Source organism: Pholcus phalangioides, unplaced genomic scaffold (assembly GCF_987345545.1).
Source record: "Pholcus phalangioides strain wild (caught in Gottingen) unplaced genomic scaffold, Ppha-v1.0 ptg000015l_1, whole genome shotgun sequence".
Lineage (NCBI taxonomy): Eukaryota > Metazoa > Arthropoda > Arachnida > Araneae > Pholcidae > Pholcus > Pholcus phalangioides.
The window spans coordinates 91,053,495-91,072,871 of record NW_028301608.1 but is presented as its reverse complement, the minus strand read 5'-3'; the positions used below and the strand labels follow the sequence as shown (position 1 = coordinate 91,072,871).

At 32.1% G+C, this 19,377-nt stretch overlaps 1 protein-coding gene across 6 annotated transcripts in view; it reads right to left on the bottom strand.

Moving 5' to 3' along the window:
- Positions 1–1,737: 1,737 nt before the first annotated feature.
- The window catches only part of LOC149077031 (protein tweety-like), a 35,725-nt gene continuing 18,085 nt past the window's right edge, over positions 1,738–19,377 (bottom strand). The window contains exons 9-15 of one of the 6 annotated variants that reach the window (XM_089244765.1): positions 18,100–18,155; positions 17,881–17,973; positions 16,930–17,069; positions 15,905–16,006; positions 12,686–12,841; positions 9,237–9,303; positions 1,738–3,164 (exon numbers count right to left, since the gene is read on the bottom strand). In XM_089244765.1, coding sequence (XP_089100891.1) covers positions 3,099–3,164; positions 9,237–9,303; positions 12,686–12,841; positions 15,905–16,006; positions 16,930–17,069; positions 17,881–17,973; positions 18,100–18,155 — 680 coding nt within the window. In that variant the 3' untranslated portion in view covers positions 1,738–3,098. The remainder of the gene's footprint in view (positions 3,165–9,236; positions 9,304–12,685; positions 12,842–15,904; positions 16,007–16,929; positions 17,070–17,880; positions 17,974–18,099; positions 18,156–19,377) is intronic. The other 5 variants (XM_089244767.1, XM_089244768.1, XM_089244766.1 and 2 more) reach the window with 5 other exon arrangements.

Genomic DNA, 19,377 nt, shown 5'->3' with positions numbered 1-19,377 from the left:
TTATAATTTAATTGTTTTTTCGCCACGCATATAAAATGGTAAAATTTTGGATTTATGTTGTGCCAAGATTCCCATTCCGTGGAACTCTTTCATTTTAAAATTCACAGTCGTGATGTAAGAAACATGCATGTTTATAGATTGAAAGAAATAATTTTTATTTTCTCAAACAAACTTAATAACTCAAAATTAGTCTCAAAAAATGGTCACAAATTTCTAAATCTGTAACATCTTAAAGTGCAACGCTTTAGGTCATAACACTGTTATGCCGACATAAAGTTGCAAAAAAGAGATCCATCTACTATTGAACGTAACATTTTCACAGAATTTGAATACTTCACTGAAAATGGGTACAGTATTTGGTTTTTAATTCGTTCTGTTTTTGCCAAGCTTCAAACAACAAATATCTAATTTGGTCATGTGTTAGTAAACCAATGATATAATTTTCCATTTCACAGCGATATTTTGAAGTCTCACAATCACAAATATATTACTACTGTTGCAGAATCAGATTAGCCCTGGCAACAAAGTTACATCAGACTAAGAAAAGAAAAGCTCTTTTTTCATTGGCTGGTGAAAATGAGATCAAATTTGCTAAATAATGAGTGCCTATACACCCATGTTCACAAGCACAATATATAAATTTAGCTAACATTTTCCTTTTTTGGATTAGCAAAATTATATAAAAATATTACAATGTGAACCCTGGTTTACATACACGAATATGTGTGGTTGTTCTTAGTACTATGAACTTAACTGAAGGTGTTTAAAAGAAAAACGAGTGTCCTATTTTGAAAGCAATTGAGCATTTATGCTACAGCATAAAACCTATTGAGTTGAAATGGGCTGTCTCTCTTTCCCCCTCCCACTGCCAGGACCATTTATTCATAATAGGGCTAATCAATTAGTTTAAGGACCCACTATTTACAGCCAATTCCAAATGTAGTTTCTATGCTCTAGTGGAGATTAAAAGAACAGACGGGTGTCCAAACAAGATTTCACTTATCACAGAGTACCCATCAAATGAAGATTTATAATTGTCAATTCAACTTAAATGCGGTAAATATAGTGAGAATTACCTAAATGAATTTAAATATTGAAATACAACAGAGAAGCTACTCCAAAAGATATATATATATATATATATCTTTTGGAGTAGCTTCCAAAGCTATTAGCTATATATATATATATATATATATATATATATATATATTTTTTTTTACTTGCGAAGTTGTTGACCAAACACTGTACCACATTACACTATTAATCTTTTAAATTACAAGTGGAATAAATAAAAAATTTACATAAAATCAAATATTTGACACTTTTACACACACATATATATATTTGATCGTTTGCTTGGTCTCAGGTGATGTTTGCTGAAGTGTCAGTAAAGCTAAGCAGGAAGGAGTAAAACCTGAACAATATATGTGAGCAGTCTTTATAAAAGTTCACTCAGAACTATACAATGATAAATTCATGAAAGAGACGAATACACAGAAAAAGTAGATCGAACAAATCTACTACATTTTCCACCTAGTGCAATCGCAAATATACATGTCGAAACCGATAAATGCAAGTAGTAAGTGCTACAAAGCTTTAAAAAACCTACTTTAGCAATTTTTTTTAGAAATGAATAAGGCAGAAATTACATAAACAACCCTCGTAACTCTCCAGATCACACCTGTCTATTTAGTCTTCATAAATTAAAAACCTAATTTCGATATAATAATGCTCAAATTTATGTATATTTACATAAAAGAAAAAAAAAGCGATAACTTCACCTAGAGCTAAAAATGGAGTGGGGGGAGATGAAATAGAATGACCTCTGATCACCTATGAAAGCATGATTTTTTTTTCCTTCTCTTACTTTTATATGTATATATATAAAAAAAAGTTTTATAAACATAATAACACTTCATAAGAATAGCTACAAATCGGTTTCCAATTCCCTAACATGTGATGAACAATTGTAATATAAAAGTTCCTCCTTGGCAAAGCAGAATAATATGCTATTACAATAAGGATTGCTCAAGTATAAAACATACATGTGAGTAACACAACAGTATTACATACATAACTATACAATAGAGTACAAAATGCTAAGCATATAGTTGGTACATTTACTGTGTGTATATATATATTATTTACATATAACACATACACACACACACTTACACCGAGCCGAGCAGTGACTAAAAGCAAAAAATTCACCACTGCTGCATGAATAAGTGTAAAATACTTTCCATTTTGAAAAAAAAAAAAACCATTCCGAACCTTGGTATCAGGAAACACTGACAATTCTCAGTTGCAGCAGAGACATAGCTGCAGCACAAGAAGCGAAAGAAAAAAATTAAACATGCATGCACCTTCATTTTTGAGCAGTAACATCAAATTGCACAGGAGCCACAGACGAAAAACTCAGAAGAGAGCCCAATGACAATTGATTCTTCAGCACTCTTTTTTTTTTTTTTAATCCTTCTTCCCTTACAAATGCTTACACACACACACACACACAAATACAGTATATATGTAGATGCAGTCTTTTTATGAAGTAAAAATGTCACAATTCATTTCAGTAAAAATGTGAAGTGTGTATCACACTTCTATATGTATTACTAATACAAGTCATAGGATAATTACTCCAATCCTCACCATTACTACGAGCTGTGTAAATCTGCTTGTGCAATGGCTTTTCTTTAAATTATGATTCCAGGTACAAACGATGTAGTGCACACAGCACAAAACAAAAAAAACATTGAACTTGGTAACTATAATTTATACAAACAGAAAAGCAATAGAGTACTTCAACTTGAAAAATCAAAAACGTTATAGACCAAAAAGAAAAACATTATAATGTCAGGATGTCGACCACCATGATGCGTGAAAACAAAACAGAAGATCATTGGACCACAGTCAGTTGGGCAGTGCTGGGCAAAACAGGAAGCAGAACGGAAACGCAGGAACAAAAAATGATCTTGATGAAGCAGGAAGAGTAAAAACTTGTCCTTTGAACACACCCTTCTTCTTTGGTCATCGATCCTTGTTAGAACTTTGTTGCGCACGTTAGGTCGGCATCCGGCTGAAGAGGAAGGTTACATTCAGGTCTGGTAGGGAAAATTAGATCTCAAATGTCCCGAGTACCGGGCCCCTGACAACTGCTCGTACTGAGGCAAGGAAGAGGTTGGGAGGGGAAAGGGTTCATTTCATAAGTCAATGAACAATCTATTCTAAGATGCATAATTTACAAGCACATGCATTTAAACATTCACATGAAGAAAATAAAATTTAACTAAAAAGTTAATAAGATACACACTGTTTTTCACGGAGCAACAAGATTAAACTCTAGAAAACGTGCAATCATAACGTCTATAAAAAATAATCAGGAAAAATGCACCAACATATTTACATGCATGCATTTAGAGTCATGCCTATTATGTTTGGTAGTGCAGGCAACAGAAGAAATGAATAACAGCTTTCATTATTTGGTTTTTTTTTAATAAAAAGGACAAATTAAAATTTAACACACATACACTGCTGTTCATTGAAAATGTAATACCAAGGAAGTTATTGGATCGACCGGCACAGGTAGTCTGTATAACGTTAAAAGCTGAGAATAAGGACATAAAATAACATTTATAGACTGAAATATGACTGTGAATATAGAAGGCTTTAAAATGCGAATCTCAAGCATTATGTCTGTAAATTTGATCAAAGCTACTCAGTGGAGGCTTTTTGTAATATAACATCATGGATACTCAATCAAGTTTGAAGTGAATGATTTAGTTGATTTAGAGAGGGTTGTTTCATGCAAATGAGTACGGTTAAAAAGATGTTGTGCACTGCCACTGACAACCAATGGGACAACATTCTTTTCACAGATGAAAAATGAAAAGCTCTTTACAACTGAGCAAGCATACAATCACCAAAACGACAGACATTGATCGTCAGATATTTCGGAATCATCAGTCATTGTTCAATGATGTCAAAATCCTCAATCCGTTATGTTTTGGGATGCAGTTTGTTCCAACGGAGAGACCTCTCATTCTTGTGGAAAAAAGGGTCAAAATCAATCATGTTTACCAGAAAGATGTTTTACAAGCTGTTGTGCTTCCATGGTGTCAAAAGCATTTTGGAAAAGACATTTAGACATTCCAACAAGATTCAGTGCACAGAGCAAAAGGTCTCAATCTGATCTGAATCCGATGGATCACAGCATATGGTCCATTTCTGAGAACAGGGATTGTGCTAAGAGGTACCAAAGTTTGGCATAGCTGTAAAAAAGCTCGGATTCAGGAATGGGATAAATATCTAGAGATGCCACAATGTAAAGCTTGGAGTTTTACAAAGCGGTTGAAGCTTTGTCTCACAGCTACTTTAAATTCAATTAATGTTGTTGTTAACAAATGTTTATGTTGCGAATTGTCAATTTGTTGTAATCAGAATTAATAAAGATTATCTGGAAAAAATGTGTAGTTATTTTTTGTCACCCTGTTATAACTCAAGTTTGCAACTAAATTGTTCTTCCACCTATTATTCAGGTTCTCAATATCTGCCAACCTTGGGACCAAGCCCTTCAGTAGTGGCAATGTTCACCAGTGAGGAGGGAAGAACCAAACACCTCCCCCCCCCCCCCAATTTGAGAATCAATCATTTGTTTGAGAATGCAAATCTGACATTGCATATGTCATTCCAACCCCAATTTTTTTCTCATGACTTTTTAAATTCAAATCAATTTCATTTTCTTCAACTTTTAAAACATATTATTGTGAATGTTACGAAGAAACTCAATAAATTATTAAACTTCAGCTTATTCATTTTCTTTCCCCAAAATTTAGCAATTGAAACATTTTCAGTTTTTTAAGCACCCCAGATGGGAGATTCAACTTCTGAACACCCAAACAAAGCACCTTTACAATAACAAGGTTGCTTCATTTCAAATTCTGCTTAATATTAATTGTTTGAAGATAGTCTTTGTGTGATGTCATTTTGTACTCTATGGGATTCAAAGAAATCATCCAATCGAAAGCAGTTACTAAAAAAAACCAGACTTCCATAGTTTTTCTCAATTCCCTGCAATCCTGTATTTCATGATATAAATCTGTAGAAACTATGGGCATTCCGTAGTAGTAAGCAGGTGTGAGGCAGGGTGACAAAAGTGAAAACACTGAACCTTTCATGACACACACAAATTTCACCCGAATTTCATTGCTTTAATTTTTTTCCCTTGACGTCACATTTTCAATAAGCAAAAGTGTTTATACCCTAAGAAACCTAACAATTGTATAAAAAAATTTTTGATTCTAATCGCTATCATAAAGATAAAATGTTTTCTGTAGGTGTATAGGAGTTCATGCTGGGAGGTTATTCGTGTTCATCAACTCAAGGGGGGAAAAAATATTGTGCTTGGCTAGTCTCGACCCAAGAGGTCTGTTGAAGGCAAGGAACAGTTGTTTTTTTTTTAAATTTCTAATATGTATTTAGTTTTAGGAACCTGCAATTTTTTTTTAAATGAAGCTTTTCAAAATTTAGCTTCTACCGACTATACCAATGATGTTTCATCCATTCAGCTATGAGCTATTTATAACCTCACATAAGGAAATTATCTGATTACAGAGTGAAGTTTATTTCCATAAAATATAATTCTGTGGTGAATAGGCCAAGGAAATGAAATTAGTTGTATAGATGAATTAAATGTAATGGACTATTGAATTTTTACACATGCCAAAGCTGCCAACTTTGGAGTATGAGAATTAGTAAGATTTTGGCGTAAATCCAAATTCCTATCACAAAAATATAAAACATATTTTTGAAAAACAATGTAGGGATTTTTCTCCTTTTTTAAAAACATGACATTGGTAAAAGCCATCACTGATTAGCCCCAAGTCGCCAACCAGTAGGAAATTACCTATCATAACTAGTTTTGAATCGAATCAACAAAAAAAATCGCCATCAGGCCTGAAAGGGGTTATACAGACTCCATGGGACTTATGGTCAAAGCAGATATAAGTCATCTTATAAATTTCTGATATTGAAAGGCTGAATTGATGTACCGGCTGCTTGGCGAATTTTGTCTTTTTCCCTCGAATTTTTTTTTTTTTTTTTGGCGCAATGGCTACAATTTACATTATGCTTGTGATGTCATTTCAAGCATTAAAGCAAAAAGCAAGTCTTTTTTTTCCAGATAAGTTGTTTCGGGAATACCCCCTTCCCCCCCCCCCCCCGAAAAAAAAATAGGGATTTTTTTTTACAATCACGATCAAAATTCAGAGACTGGCAGCTATGACATGCACATTATTACTTTTGTATTTTGTGATCAAACACAATACTATAAATTTTATTTAAATAATTTTCACATTTTGCAAAGTGTTATAATATAATGTTACAGTAATTTACTGATTACTTACAAAACTGAAAGGATAACAGATGATTATAAAAGTGATTCCCTCGAAAAAGTTTATACAAAACGATGACTCAAGAAAACAATTGCCTGATGCAAAAAGCTTTTTATTCGTTCAAAATAAGTTGGGTCAAATTAGCATGTATTTTGACATCTGCGATAACAAAAATAATGTGATTATTCTATCAAAAATTCTGATAATGATTTTGATAATGAAAATATAAATTTGTTAATCGTTTTCTCAATAAAATTAATTTTTATGCTTTGAAAGTCAAGTTGCTATCTGTTCATGTACATATTTAGTCGGCAACTTTAAGATTTAAAAAATGTTTGATATATACTTAAACCCCCACCTCCTAAAGTTTGATCATGGGATGAAATATTTAACAGCACGGAAGTGTAAGAAACCCTAAATATTGGCCTGCCCCATGATTGTCTAATAAAAACAAATTACTGGCACGCAAACATCCAAAATATTGTGCACAATGTTATGCCTTCAATAAAATATGTATCCTCTAGAGTATTTTTCTACTTTGCGGTTAATAAAATAAAAATTTCCAAATCAGAACTTATCATAAACACGTTTATAATGATTTTTATATTTTGAATTCTTTCTAAACTTCTATTCATTAAAATTAGAAACGTAATATCAAAAATCATTTTTCTTTATATACAGAGTCGCAGCTTTCTAGATGTAAGAAAGTCTTTCATTAAAGAAAAAGGTTATAAAACAGGCCAACAGAAGAAAAAAAAATCACTATAACCATAGACAAGTAACAAAAGACAAAGTTGCAAAGTAACGAAAAACATCATTTTGTAATGAAATAGGAAATAGCATGCTACACAACTATGTTATGACTTTTTTTGAAGTAGCCAGGAGAAAAAAAAAGAAAGGAATCCCATGAGATGAAACGGAATACTTTAACAGTGAAAATAAAGTTGGGTTGGGTGGTCATGCCTCACTACAAGTGTTGCCTCATTCTCATATAGTAATAAAAGATTCTGAATAACGTTTTTAAAAAATCATGAGGAAAAACATGAAAATTATTTATTCTATCATCTTCACATCACTACTGAATTCGACATCACAAAAACATTCACTTAAACTTATTGACATGGGATAATATAAGAAAAGAAAATTTAATGTGTATTTCAAAAGCAGCTACAGTAGAACCTTGATTATCCACCATAAAACAAAACTGAGACCACGTTTTCTGATCTAAAAATTTGCAGATAATCGAATATGAATCAATTTGAAGCTAAAGCATCATCTTCACTAATTACAGTGGAACTTTGATAGCTCAACACCACAAGGAGATCTAAAAACATGTCGATTTGGGCTGATGTCAAATTAGCTAGGTTTTACTGGATCTCACTCTCAACAATTTTTAAAGGCATCTTATTCATTTGTACAAGTACATGCACCTACAATTCCATTATCAACACAAGTTCACAAAAAAAATTTTCACCCACACAATTCACTATGAAGAGTTTCCGTATTCAGAAAAATTCTTAATTAGTTGAAAAAGAGTGAATCTCTTTTGTAAGACCTAATTATTTGTGGATAAACAGTGCAATTGTCCAAAAAGATGGAAATCTTTCCTCTTCTAAAAAAAATTATCTAGCTTTCCAAACTATTGCTCAAAAATATCAGCTGTTATTCAAACCTAGCTGTGGCTTCTGGGATTCTTGTATCAAATTTTCAAGTTCCAAACAGCAAGATGTGAGGGAAGAACTTTACTTAAAAATATAAGAAAGAATCTTTAACAAAAAAAGTAATGAAATGAAGAATTGTTGAAATATAGAACATTATAAAATGTTTGAGCTGGGCCAACACGCAAGCAATTTCTTAAAATTAATTATTATAACACTATACAAATCATAGTCGACTCAAGAAGCATTTAGATTTTTTTCCCTGTTGAATTTAATATTGTGCAAGCCAGGAGAATAATAAATAACGAGTTACCAGGGTAGACGACTTATCCATCTGTTGAGTTATCAAGGTTCCACGATACAAGTGAATATACGATCGAACCCTAATTGAACGAATCAGTCAAATCTGACTTTTTTTTATTTGTTAAAATCGAGGAAAATTGCTATATTAGGGATGAAATTAACTCAACTATAAACATAGAAATTTCTAAAAAAATTAGCAAAATCAAGAAATTCGTTTACTCTGCGGTTCTTATATTAGGGTCTGACTGTACATCATAATAGTTGTATGAATGATTTTGATCATTCTTTGTCTTTGCCATAAATTTTTTTTTAGCAATATTAGTTCTGACGAATAGCAATGCTCTTGCTGCTCCAACCAAGGTCACAAAAATTCCCCAAAAGCAGTGTTTCCCAAAGTGTTAAAGCAATATCGTCCCCTATGGTCCAGGGGGTTGATAGAAGCTACAGATTTAACGTAGGATGCTATGGGTTCACTTGAGTTAGGGGACGCGATGAGAGAAAAAAATCTCTGATGAAAGGGTGATGAAACAGGAAGTTTGGGAAACTATTCCCTAAAGCATAGTTGTTTCTATAACTTTCATTTATCAAGTTTTCTCAGGTCCATCATCATTTCAATTAATTCAGACTTCAGTGATAATTTTCTCATATAAAGAAAAATTATCATTAAACAAATATTGTTTAAATAGAACATTCTGAAAAAAAAAGATCTGATAATCAAGGTTTAACCATGCTACCTCCACACTGCCATGTTACATGTTATTATTATTGAATTGATACCCCCCCCCCCCCCCCATTATTCAAAAGACAACAAAATACATTAGAGTTAAGAAAAAACGTTTCTCAGAATATGAAAATTGAATCACAAATTCGTAAAGATACTTACAGCAGGTGGGGGAGTGTATCTTCCATGAAGGAATGCATGATCTTCACGACTTCCAGACTGACCATTCCTTTGTAAATGAAGAAAGAAAACAAAAAACTCGGAATCAATCACGAGTTGCAAAATGTACTGTTCAGTTAATTGAGAAATTCATGGAAAAAAAATTGTAGGTGATAAGAAGTATATTGAAATTTGAAGTTCAAGTTTAAACACACACTACACTAAACCATATTTGCATCTTGGAAACATTACTCTTTGTAATTTCTACTGTACATGCAGAAACATGTGTTCTGAGTGTGTGTGTGTGGCCCTGGCAACAAAAATGTATTTGTCATAAGAATTAAGAACTGTTTCGTGTTGTTCAACACATACTGCACAATAATTCAATAAAGCACAAATTTTTTGAAGAGATACAGAACAAACTAAAAAATGCATTCACATTTGATATTTTTTTCACTCTAAGATAAATTATTTTCATGACTGACTCCATAAACATGCTTCAGAGTCAAACATATTCCACTTCAAGTTTCTCAGGTGCTTCAAGGTTTTTGGATAAACCAGATTCATGTTTGAATAAACAAATGAGCTCATTTTAAGGCAATAACTACACAAAATTTAGGTAGCATCTTTTTGAAGTTCGATTGCAAGGAAGTCAGTCATGATGAAATTGAAATCCCATTTTCTCATGAAAGATCAGACTGGCAAATCACATTTTTTAAACTCAAAATTTATCTCACGCAATTAAAAAAAAACCCACATTTTTTAAAACATTCAAAATTGCCTGCATTTTATAGTTTGTGAGAGTTCCTCAATGTGAATGCAAAAAATATAAGAATTCTAAAGCAGGGATTACACTATTGACATTTGATAAAATATCTTTTACAAAACTTGAGCCTACTGATTACATTTGCTTGTATATATAACCGGCACCCTTATTGGTTGCATTTCTCAAGCTTTAGAAAAGAATTTTATCCAACTTTTATGGTGTAATACCAGCCTAACAACAAAATATATCAATTATCCTGAATTTCAAGTGAATAAGAACAAAAAATAATGCTTATGACAAAATTTATAAAAAAAAGATAGATGAGTGTTTTAAACTGCAGTTTCACATCCTATCTTTGAAAGTTTGGTTATTTTACTATGCATCATAATGATCCAATCATTGGTTTTTTTTTAAATTAGAAATTTTACCATCAGGTAAAGGAAATAAAAGCCAGTTTAAAATAAGTAATAAAGTCATGTATACAAAAATCTAAATTCAAAAAATATATAGATTCACAAATTTAAGCAATTAACACAATAATGAAACGTTCAATAGGATTAGTAAAGCAAATACATGATAAGCAGAGCAGAGCGTTGAAAAATGAAAATAAAGACAGTGAGAAAAAGATGTGCCCCAAAGGTAAAGCAGTATTTGCTCTATGCTTTTCAAATGCACTACTACATTCAAAAAGTTTTGAGACTTATGGAAGAATGAATACAGATAGAACCTGTTTATTTGGTGTTCCCTTCAAAGTAACTACCTTGTGCAATTATGGATTTTTGCCATTGTTCATACAAAGATGTAAATGCAGATTACAAGGCTTCTTTTGTCATACTCTTCAGTGCTTTTGTTGCTATACTTCTTCGGAACCCGAGAATTGTTGCATCTTGAGCAAATTCTTTTCTGCGGAAAAAGTCACATGGGGCAAGATCAGGGGGAATAAGCTGGTTGTTGAAATATTGGAATGTGATGTTTTGACAGGTAATCTGACACCAGGAGGGATCTGGGAGCCAGCGCATTGTCCTGATGCAGCACCCAAGGCTTGTCCTTCCACAGATCTGGTCGCTTGCATCTCACAAAATCACACAGGTTCCTCCTCATGTCAGATTACCTCTCAAAACATCACATTCCAATGCTTCTACAGCCAGCATATTCCGCTGATCTTGCCCATGTGAATTTTTCCTCGGAACAGAATTGTGAAAAGGTAAAGATTCTCAGGTTCCGAAGTGCAGCGCAGTGACAAAGGCACTGGAAGATGTAGGAAAAAAAACTTCCAATCATATCTTTGTATGAACAATGGCAAAAATGTATTATTACACAGGGGGTAGTTACTTCAAGGAAACACCAAATAAACAGGTTCTATCTGTACCGATTCTTCCATAATAAAATAAGTCTTGGAACTTTTTGAACGTAATAGTATAACACGCAATCATTACAAAACTTTATTTAAAAAAAGAACAGAAAAATACCCTTTTATGATTATTGCTTTCCTGCTAGGTAAAAGTAAATGTTTAAATTGGGGGATAGTTTAGTAGACCTTGCATCACAGTGCTAAGAACCACCCTTGAGTGATTTATTAAAGTTTAAAAAGTGCTACTTATTAATCCAAGGCAATTTGGAAAAAAATTCATCACTCATAGTGATGTTAATTCTGATGAAATTCGTTTATTTATGAATTAAGTCAGAGATTCTTTACCTTTTCAGCCCTGACCCAAAATCAACATGATCACGTTTGTGACCTAATGGGTCCACTTGCAAAATATTTAACACACATTTTTTAATTCAAACAGCAAAACATTTGGTTTTCAAAATGTTTGAAGACAGTCCATGGGGACTTAATGGGTAGGTTAACTGTACCCGAGCTAGGGCCCAGAATCAAATGGGGGCCTCCTTTGAAAGCTTGCACTAATTCTGAAATTGTTTGGTTTATAAATTCTGAATTTTATTATAATGCATTAAATTTTAAATACGTTAACATCTTTAATTAATGAAATTAAAATTAATAATTTAGTTAAATATTTTTAATTAACTCCTGCACTCCATTTTAATCAACTTTTTCCCACTAATTAATTCAAGAAATGTTTTGATTTCTTCTCAAACTATTCCTTTCTAGAATAATGCTATTGTATTCTTTTAGAATAAATGTTATGTAACTTCTTAAGTGCCAATTCGGCAAAAAATTAATATATGAAATCATTGCCTGAGAGCCGCAAAAAAGTGTCTGGATCACAGCCAGCCTGCCCCTAAAGCCAGTGGCGCAACAAATGGTTTTATAACTAGATTGCATATGGATTCATATGACTAATCTCCAAAGCTCCTGCTACCCATAGAGTAAGATCCCTCTGAACAGAGTACATGGATTTGTTATTTACTGCAGCAAACTTTCATTTTTTGTTTAGAAGCTTTTGAACACAAAACCCAAACACTAACTGGTTTTTAAAAATTAAATATTACTTTTGTTCTAATTATCATTAAAAAAATTGAAATCCTTTCAACCCATGTTTAACTTATCCTTTCATTCAAATGTATCAAGAATGAAAAATATATATATTAACAAAATCTAATACGTTCCATGCATATTCAAGCTACATAGCAACAGAGACAGAAGTGTGCATAAGAGTAAAATATTAGCAGCTTCCGAAGCCAAAGATAGGTGCAGCACAAAAGTTTCAAAGTTGGTGCTCACACAGAGCCAGCGAAGTAAGGGGTCTGGGGAGGGGTACGACTTGTACGAGGTCGAAAACTTGTGCTGCCATACGTCTCACGGCTCTTTCTTGGATTTGACATTGATGATGATGGTGGCAGGAAAGGATCCTCTTCATCAACTCGTTCTACAGCTGGCCTATATACATATAGGGTGGAATTTTGGTTGGAAATCAAAGTAAAATCAAGAAGAAAAATGCATGCTTTAGTCAAATAATAATTAAATCAAACTTAGGGAAAAAAATTATACAAATCATGCAATCAAAATAAAATTTAACAAAATAAATGGGATGACAGAAAAATTCACATCATGCAAGGATGAGCATTTAATTACATGAATTAAAAAAACAAATACCGAATTAAAATAATTTCAAGGTCAAAATTATCAAAAATTACAATGTAACAAAAAATGAATTTTTTAATGCAATTATTTTAAATTGCTTTTGGTTAATTTTTTTAAATTTCAATTACAAATTAAAATCTTTGTCTAAAGAAAAGTAGAGGATCATCAAAACAACGTAAAAAACTGAGCTAATAAAATGATACTAATTTATCATTCAATCACATCTGTCTCGTTTCCATGCACATAAAAACTGATTACACTAGGACCTATAGTTTGATGTTGATTCCGAAAAGCTTCCACGTCTTTCACTGGGAATAAATTCAAACCTGTTAAATCAGGAGTTAGTACCTTAATCACTTAGCTGTGGGTTAGCAATGAAATTTGAATGTGGGGGGGGGGGGGGGGGAGAAGAAAGCAATGAAATTTTTTAAAAAAATCTGAAATAATTCCTTCTGTAGCTAAAAGAATAAATTACCATTAATATTAACCTTTTTTTCTTTCGTTATAGCTTATATTTCATTAAACTGGTTCAGTTAGAATTAAGATAAAAAAATTTCTATTAAAATAAATTTAAACAATTGCACTTGAAAAGAAGTTTGAATTATGAACAGTTTTTTCCTTTCCTCACCCTTTGCCTACCTTACAATGGTCTCTTTTGAAAATGCCCAAAACTTTTATTACGTCTTTGGAATAGAGATAAATGTGTCCATGAATGAAGCACAAATACACTTCAAAAATTTGGAATCAGTTCTTTTGCATGAATATGTCTGTTTATCCACTATTTATTCCATGACTTAGAATTTTAAGAATGAACTGGTAAATTTAAAAAAAAAATTTAAAAATATAATATATATTTTTTTTATAATATATATTTTTTATAGACGGAGCGTGCCGTTTATTATATATAGTATTTATTAAGCTCTAGGATGGACCAAATGAGTCCCTAAGAGCTGCATAGTGTATGTTTTGTCTTTTGTTCTGTGTTGTCTTTATTTTATTTTGTATATTTGTATTTTGTATTCATGTATTTATGTATGCTGTTTTGAATTGAATAATAAAAAAATAATAAAAATAAAAAATATAGTGTTCTCTACTCTTTTAATTATTCTCGAAAATTACCAGTTATGTCACCCACATGAGTTTATCACAAAATAATTGCAAATTTTAGTAAATTCCATGCTAATGAAAATGTGTATACCATCCAATATCTCACCCAATTTCAACGAATGTAAACTAATAACTTAATATAAATAAATTTAATCCTTTCCACAACCAACGTTTTACAGCAAAATACAGTCGAACTCACCTATACGAACACAGATATTACAAATTCTACACATAAAACAGTTTTCCTGTCTCTTGTGAATTTCGTATTGCTCATCTATTTTGATAGCTTATAATGAGCACCCCCATTTCAGCAAACATACCTTTATAACAAATTCGACTGATTTTAAAACATGGAATTATCATGAATTTTTTTGTAATCTCATTCAAATCTGTAAATTTATTTTCTGCAACTGATATGTCGCTTTTCTTTCCTTGAAAGACATTCCAGTAGGGCGGTTTTTGGTACAGTAAAATACCATTTTGCTTCTTTTTTCTACTTTTCTCTGTTAAATATTATTTTGTTTGCAGAAAATCTCATTAGGAAGAAAAGATTAAGGTTATTTATTTCCAAGGGAATCTAATTCCCAAGCCGCCTTCAGCGCATTTGTCATTTTTTAAGCTACATTCGGACATTAGTTGTGGTGGTTTCATTGTGTGCAAATTAATTTTTAAAATATCCAAGTGTAAAATGCTACTCATTGCTTCAAAAATTGTTGCTATACATTTGGTTGAAAGCCAGAAATCGAAAATTTGGAACTACTCAAGGTTTGCTTATTTCCTAGGCATTAAATATATCAAAGGGAAAAAACAAAGATTGGCACATATTTTTGTGGATATATTCAATTATGTAGGATTTTAATTAAATTTTCAGTCTTTATTAAAAAATATTATATTTTAATCTGTTCATTTAAGAATGCTCAGATTACTGAAAAATGTGTATCCCGCATATAAAATGGTCCATTATGCTTAAACTCATTGTTTTTCAAGCCAGTACGGATATAATGAAATTCACGTACAATGAATATATAATTGTTTTTTTCCAACTTCGCTATAAGCAAGTGCAACTGTACCATCATGGCACTAGCATGTTATGTCAAAATATTAAATCATGATTGAAATTCAAGTACTAGTGCACAAATCTCTAATACCACCAAATTTTAATGAATGTCATCAAGTGAACCAATAACAAATTAATAGAATTTAGATAACTTCAACACCTCCTCAGCAGTAATTCTGATTCATAATAACCAGAAAAGAAAAAATACCCCTAGAGCTTAATATTGTACCGCAAGAGCAAGAATGGACTTATCACATGACATCAGACGATTCTATTCTTCCTTTATAGCTAAAGCAAGTCTTTTAAGAACCAGTTCAGTAACTGTGTACCAAATCTTTATTATTTTGGATCTTCAGTGCTATTTAAAACACAATTTCAAAAATTATCCTTTAAAATTTGCGTGCAGTGCCAAACCAAAACAAAACTGAGGACACAGAAGCGACTTCACAAGAAAAATCTATTTGCACCAAACCAAAGTACTGGTAACCCCAGAGAATTCTCCTCCCCATCTCTGAATAACAAAACAACCCCCTCTTTCAGAGAGGCATTGCCAAGACTATTCTTGACCTTGCAAGACTATATATAACTCCATAAAAGGCCCATTTCAAAGCTCAAAATGTAGAACTGAATAAATTAAATACTGAAGTCACTCAAGTTTGTAAAATATACAAAAAGGTTAAAAAAACATTGCTTACTTTTTTCTTATGTGAATCCAAGTATGAGATGCAACCCAGATCAATACAGTGAATAACAAGCCGCTTCCAACTGCTGACACAAGCATGAATGCTGTTCCCTCCCTAGAAGAAAATGATTAAGTATCTACACTGTACAGGCCACAAATAAATATTAAATTTATGAATGCCCATAGAGTGTGCACAACACAGTACTTTGAATAACAAAATTATATTAGCACATTACATTGGTATACAATGTTTTCTCCAGAGTGATTTCACTGGATGGGCTGGCAACTAGGGTTCATAATTATACAGGGCAGTAACGAAAGTCTGTCGTATTTTACAAGCGAACAGATGTTGACCCTAGAGGTTTTCTTTCAATTATGAAAAATATCCTAAGACCATGTAGACCAGACACATCATTCATATAACAAGGGCTGTACAGTTATTAAAATAAAATAATTTTTTGCTCCATCACCCTGTCCTAAGAACCTAATTAGAAAGTTATTGCACTGTTTCTACCGAGGTCTACAAAAGAATTCCACATTTCTAAGTGCAATATTCACGAGATTTTTTTCGATTCAAATACCTCAGCAAATATTGCACTTGAAATGTGGAATTTCTTATATTGGTCTCAGGACAGACAGGGCAACAACTTTCTAATTGGAATTCTTAGGACAGGGTGGCCATACAAGAAGTTATTTTATTTTAATAATTACACGACCCCTTGCAATATGAATAAAGTATCTGAGGTCTACAAGTTATTTGGATACTTTTTCTAATTGGAAGTTTGCCTTCAAGATCAATAGTTTGCCAGTAAAATACAGCCAATACTTTACTTACTACCCTGTATATATGGCTGACTGAATTTTTTTTATAACTCCATGTTCCACACATAAGCTTCCACTTGCATATTGTTTCTACTACTCAGCTGTGAAAAAACTCTGGAGAGAACACTGGGTACGCAAATAGTAGACTAAACATATTTATGGAAACTCTTGAACCTAGTAAATAAAAAGCTATTGGTAATACTTCGTTCTACTTACAATGTGTCAGTACAAGTAGCTTCCAAAGCAGTTATATATTCTGCATTAACATAGTCACATTTTACAGTATCAGTTATAGCATCAAGAAGTTTTCCAGTTTGCACAATATGTTCCGACAAATGATGTAAAACATCTTGAACCTTCAAAAATAAAAAGTATAATACATATCGTTTCTATTCAATGTGCAAGTAAGCGTTCAATGTAAAAAAAATATATTACAAAAAAACCTGGGCCTTTCTAAATTGATTATATAACTTACCATGTACCTTATCATTCTCTCTCATTTCTGTAGAAAATGTAGATTCTTATTTTGGTATTTAGAAGTAGTAAACATTTATCGACCATAGCTTTGTCACTTTATAACATAGTTTCCCAACCTATTTTGTCCCATCGCCCCCTTCTTCAGAAATTTTTTTCTCCCAACGCAATTTAACCCATAGGATCCAATGTTATAACCATAGCTTCTACCATCCCCTTAAACTTCCATCACCCCCAAAGGGGCGTTAACGTCCACATTGGGAATCACTGTTTTATAACATGAATATACAAATACGAAAACAGAAGCCACAACAGGCAAATTGCCTAACAAGACGGCTGGGGAAAATAAAATACATTGCCAATATGGTTGTCATAACTAAGATTTAAACCCTGAAGGGAATGCTTGAGTGTATGAACCTGACGCTCTTTTACTTAATATCTTATAATAGAAGTAATTGTATACTGATTCACAAAAAGTTGCTTTTTTTTGTGTTGTATATTTCCGTGGTATTTTTACACATGAAAGTATTTAAACATTTTTTGCATTGAAATTTTTTTTATATTCAACAAATATTTTACAGAAATAAATGTTATTCACCTAATCAGCCAAAAGCTATAATTTATTGATATGTAATACGATATGAAAAAACATTCCTAAATAACTATCTTCTAAGAACAGAAAAAACACAAAACCTTTTGATCTTTCACAACTTGCGAAGCGATATCAGTAATGAAATCAAGCATTTCTTTGATGTTTTTGAAAGCTTTGGTTCCATCTGAGATAGCCTGAAAAAATAAGGAACCTTTCAGACTGTAATAATCTAAAAAAATGTACATTGTAAAAACTCCTTTATTTTTTCAAAATAATGCAAATCAATTGTCATATCACTTTGGAAGGATCAGAAAACTCACCTCTTCAAAAGGATCAGGTACATTTTTACCACAATGTATGTAGTACGTAAGAACTTCTGTAAAACAAAAGAAATAAGTCAAGAGATAGAATGAATATACTGTATATATATAACAAATAACAGTAATTTAACATATACTCAATAACCAAATGGTGAGTATGCTATTACAGTCAACGCTTGTTATAACCACCATGCATTATTGTGACTATTCTATTAAAATTACTGGTGTGACAACCTGCAAAGAGTATACAATACAATGTCCAAAAACAGCTTATTATTGAATTATATTTTCTTGCTGAAAATCAGCACTTTCTTATTTAATGATTTAATTATTATCCAACATGACTCTAATTTAAATTCACACAATTACCCTTAGACTTCAAATTGCTTTGACAGTAAAACTTCTCTTTTGTAGACACTGGTGAGACAAAAAAAATTGTCCGCAAAAGAGAGGGTGACCATTACTCTGGGGTTTGGAAAGCATGTTTTTATTATATATGGGGAGATTATTATTCGGCCGTAAAAAAGAGTGACTGCATCTGAGGGATGTCCTTTAAGAGAAGTTTTACCGTATATGAATGTATGTGAGTGTAATTAACTTTTTTTTAACCATTGCATTTTCATTGCAAATGCTTACATTAAATTAATTTTTTTTTATTCCCATATTAATATAGTTCTATTAAGACGCTTTTTTTAAGATTTTTTTTTTTAATACTAATACTACTTAAGAACTACTGTCGCTCAAGCCAAACTAACTCATGTCCAACTCTAAATCTTTTTCCAGATGTATCTCTACTTCTCTTTCAGAAAATTTTTGAACCATTTCATGTAGCCATTTATTCAGCCAATAGAAAATGTATTTTTAAAAAAAAGTAGCCTATGTTTTTCGCATCAAACTGAACAGTCTGAATGTTCTAGGAGCTTACCTTTTTCCACCTGCATGTATCAGACAAAGAAATGAGCTGACGAAAATGTAAAAGAATGAGGACACCTAACGAACTCAACCGAGTTGTGTGAACATTAGCATTAGCACACTAAAGCTGGTGATGATTATGCTCAAAGTGTAAAATAAAAAGATCTTCAATATCTCGCTCTCCTGTAAATTCTCATTATCCAATTTTGGAAGTTAATTTTTGGCCTTCATTCAATATATATGTGTGTGTGTATATATACTACAATGCTCTTCTGTGTTTTAAAAAACTTATCTTTAAATTTTTGGAAGTATCCGGATTAAATTAAACAATTTTTAATAGAACCCACAGGAAATCACGTTTCAGCT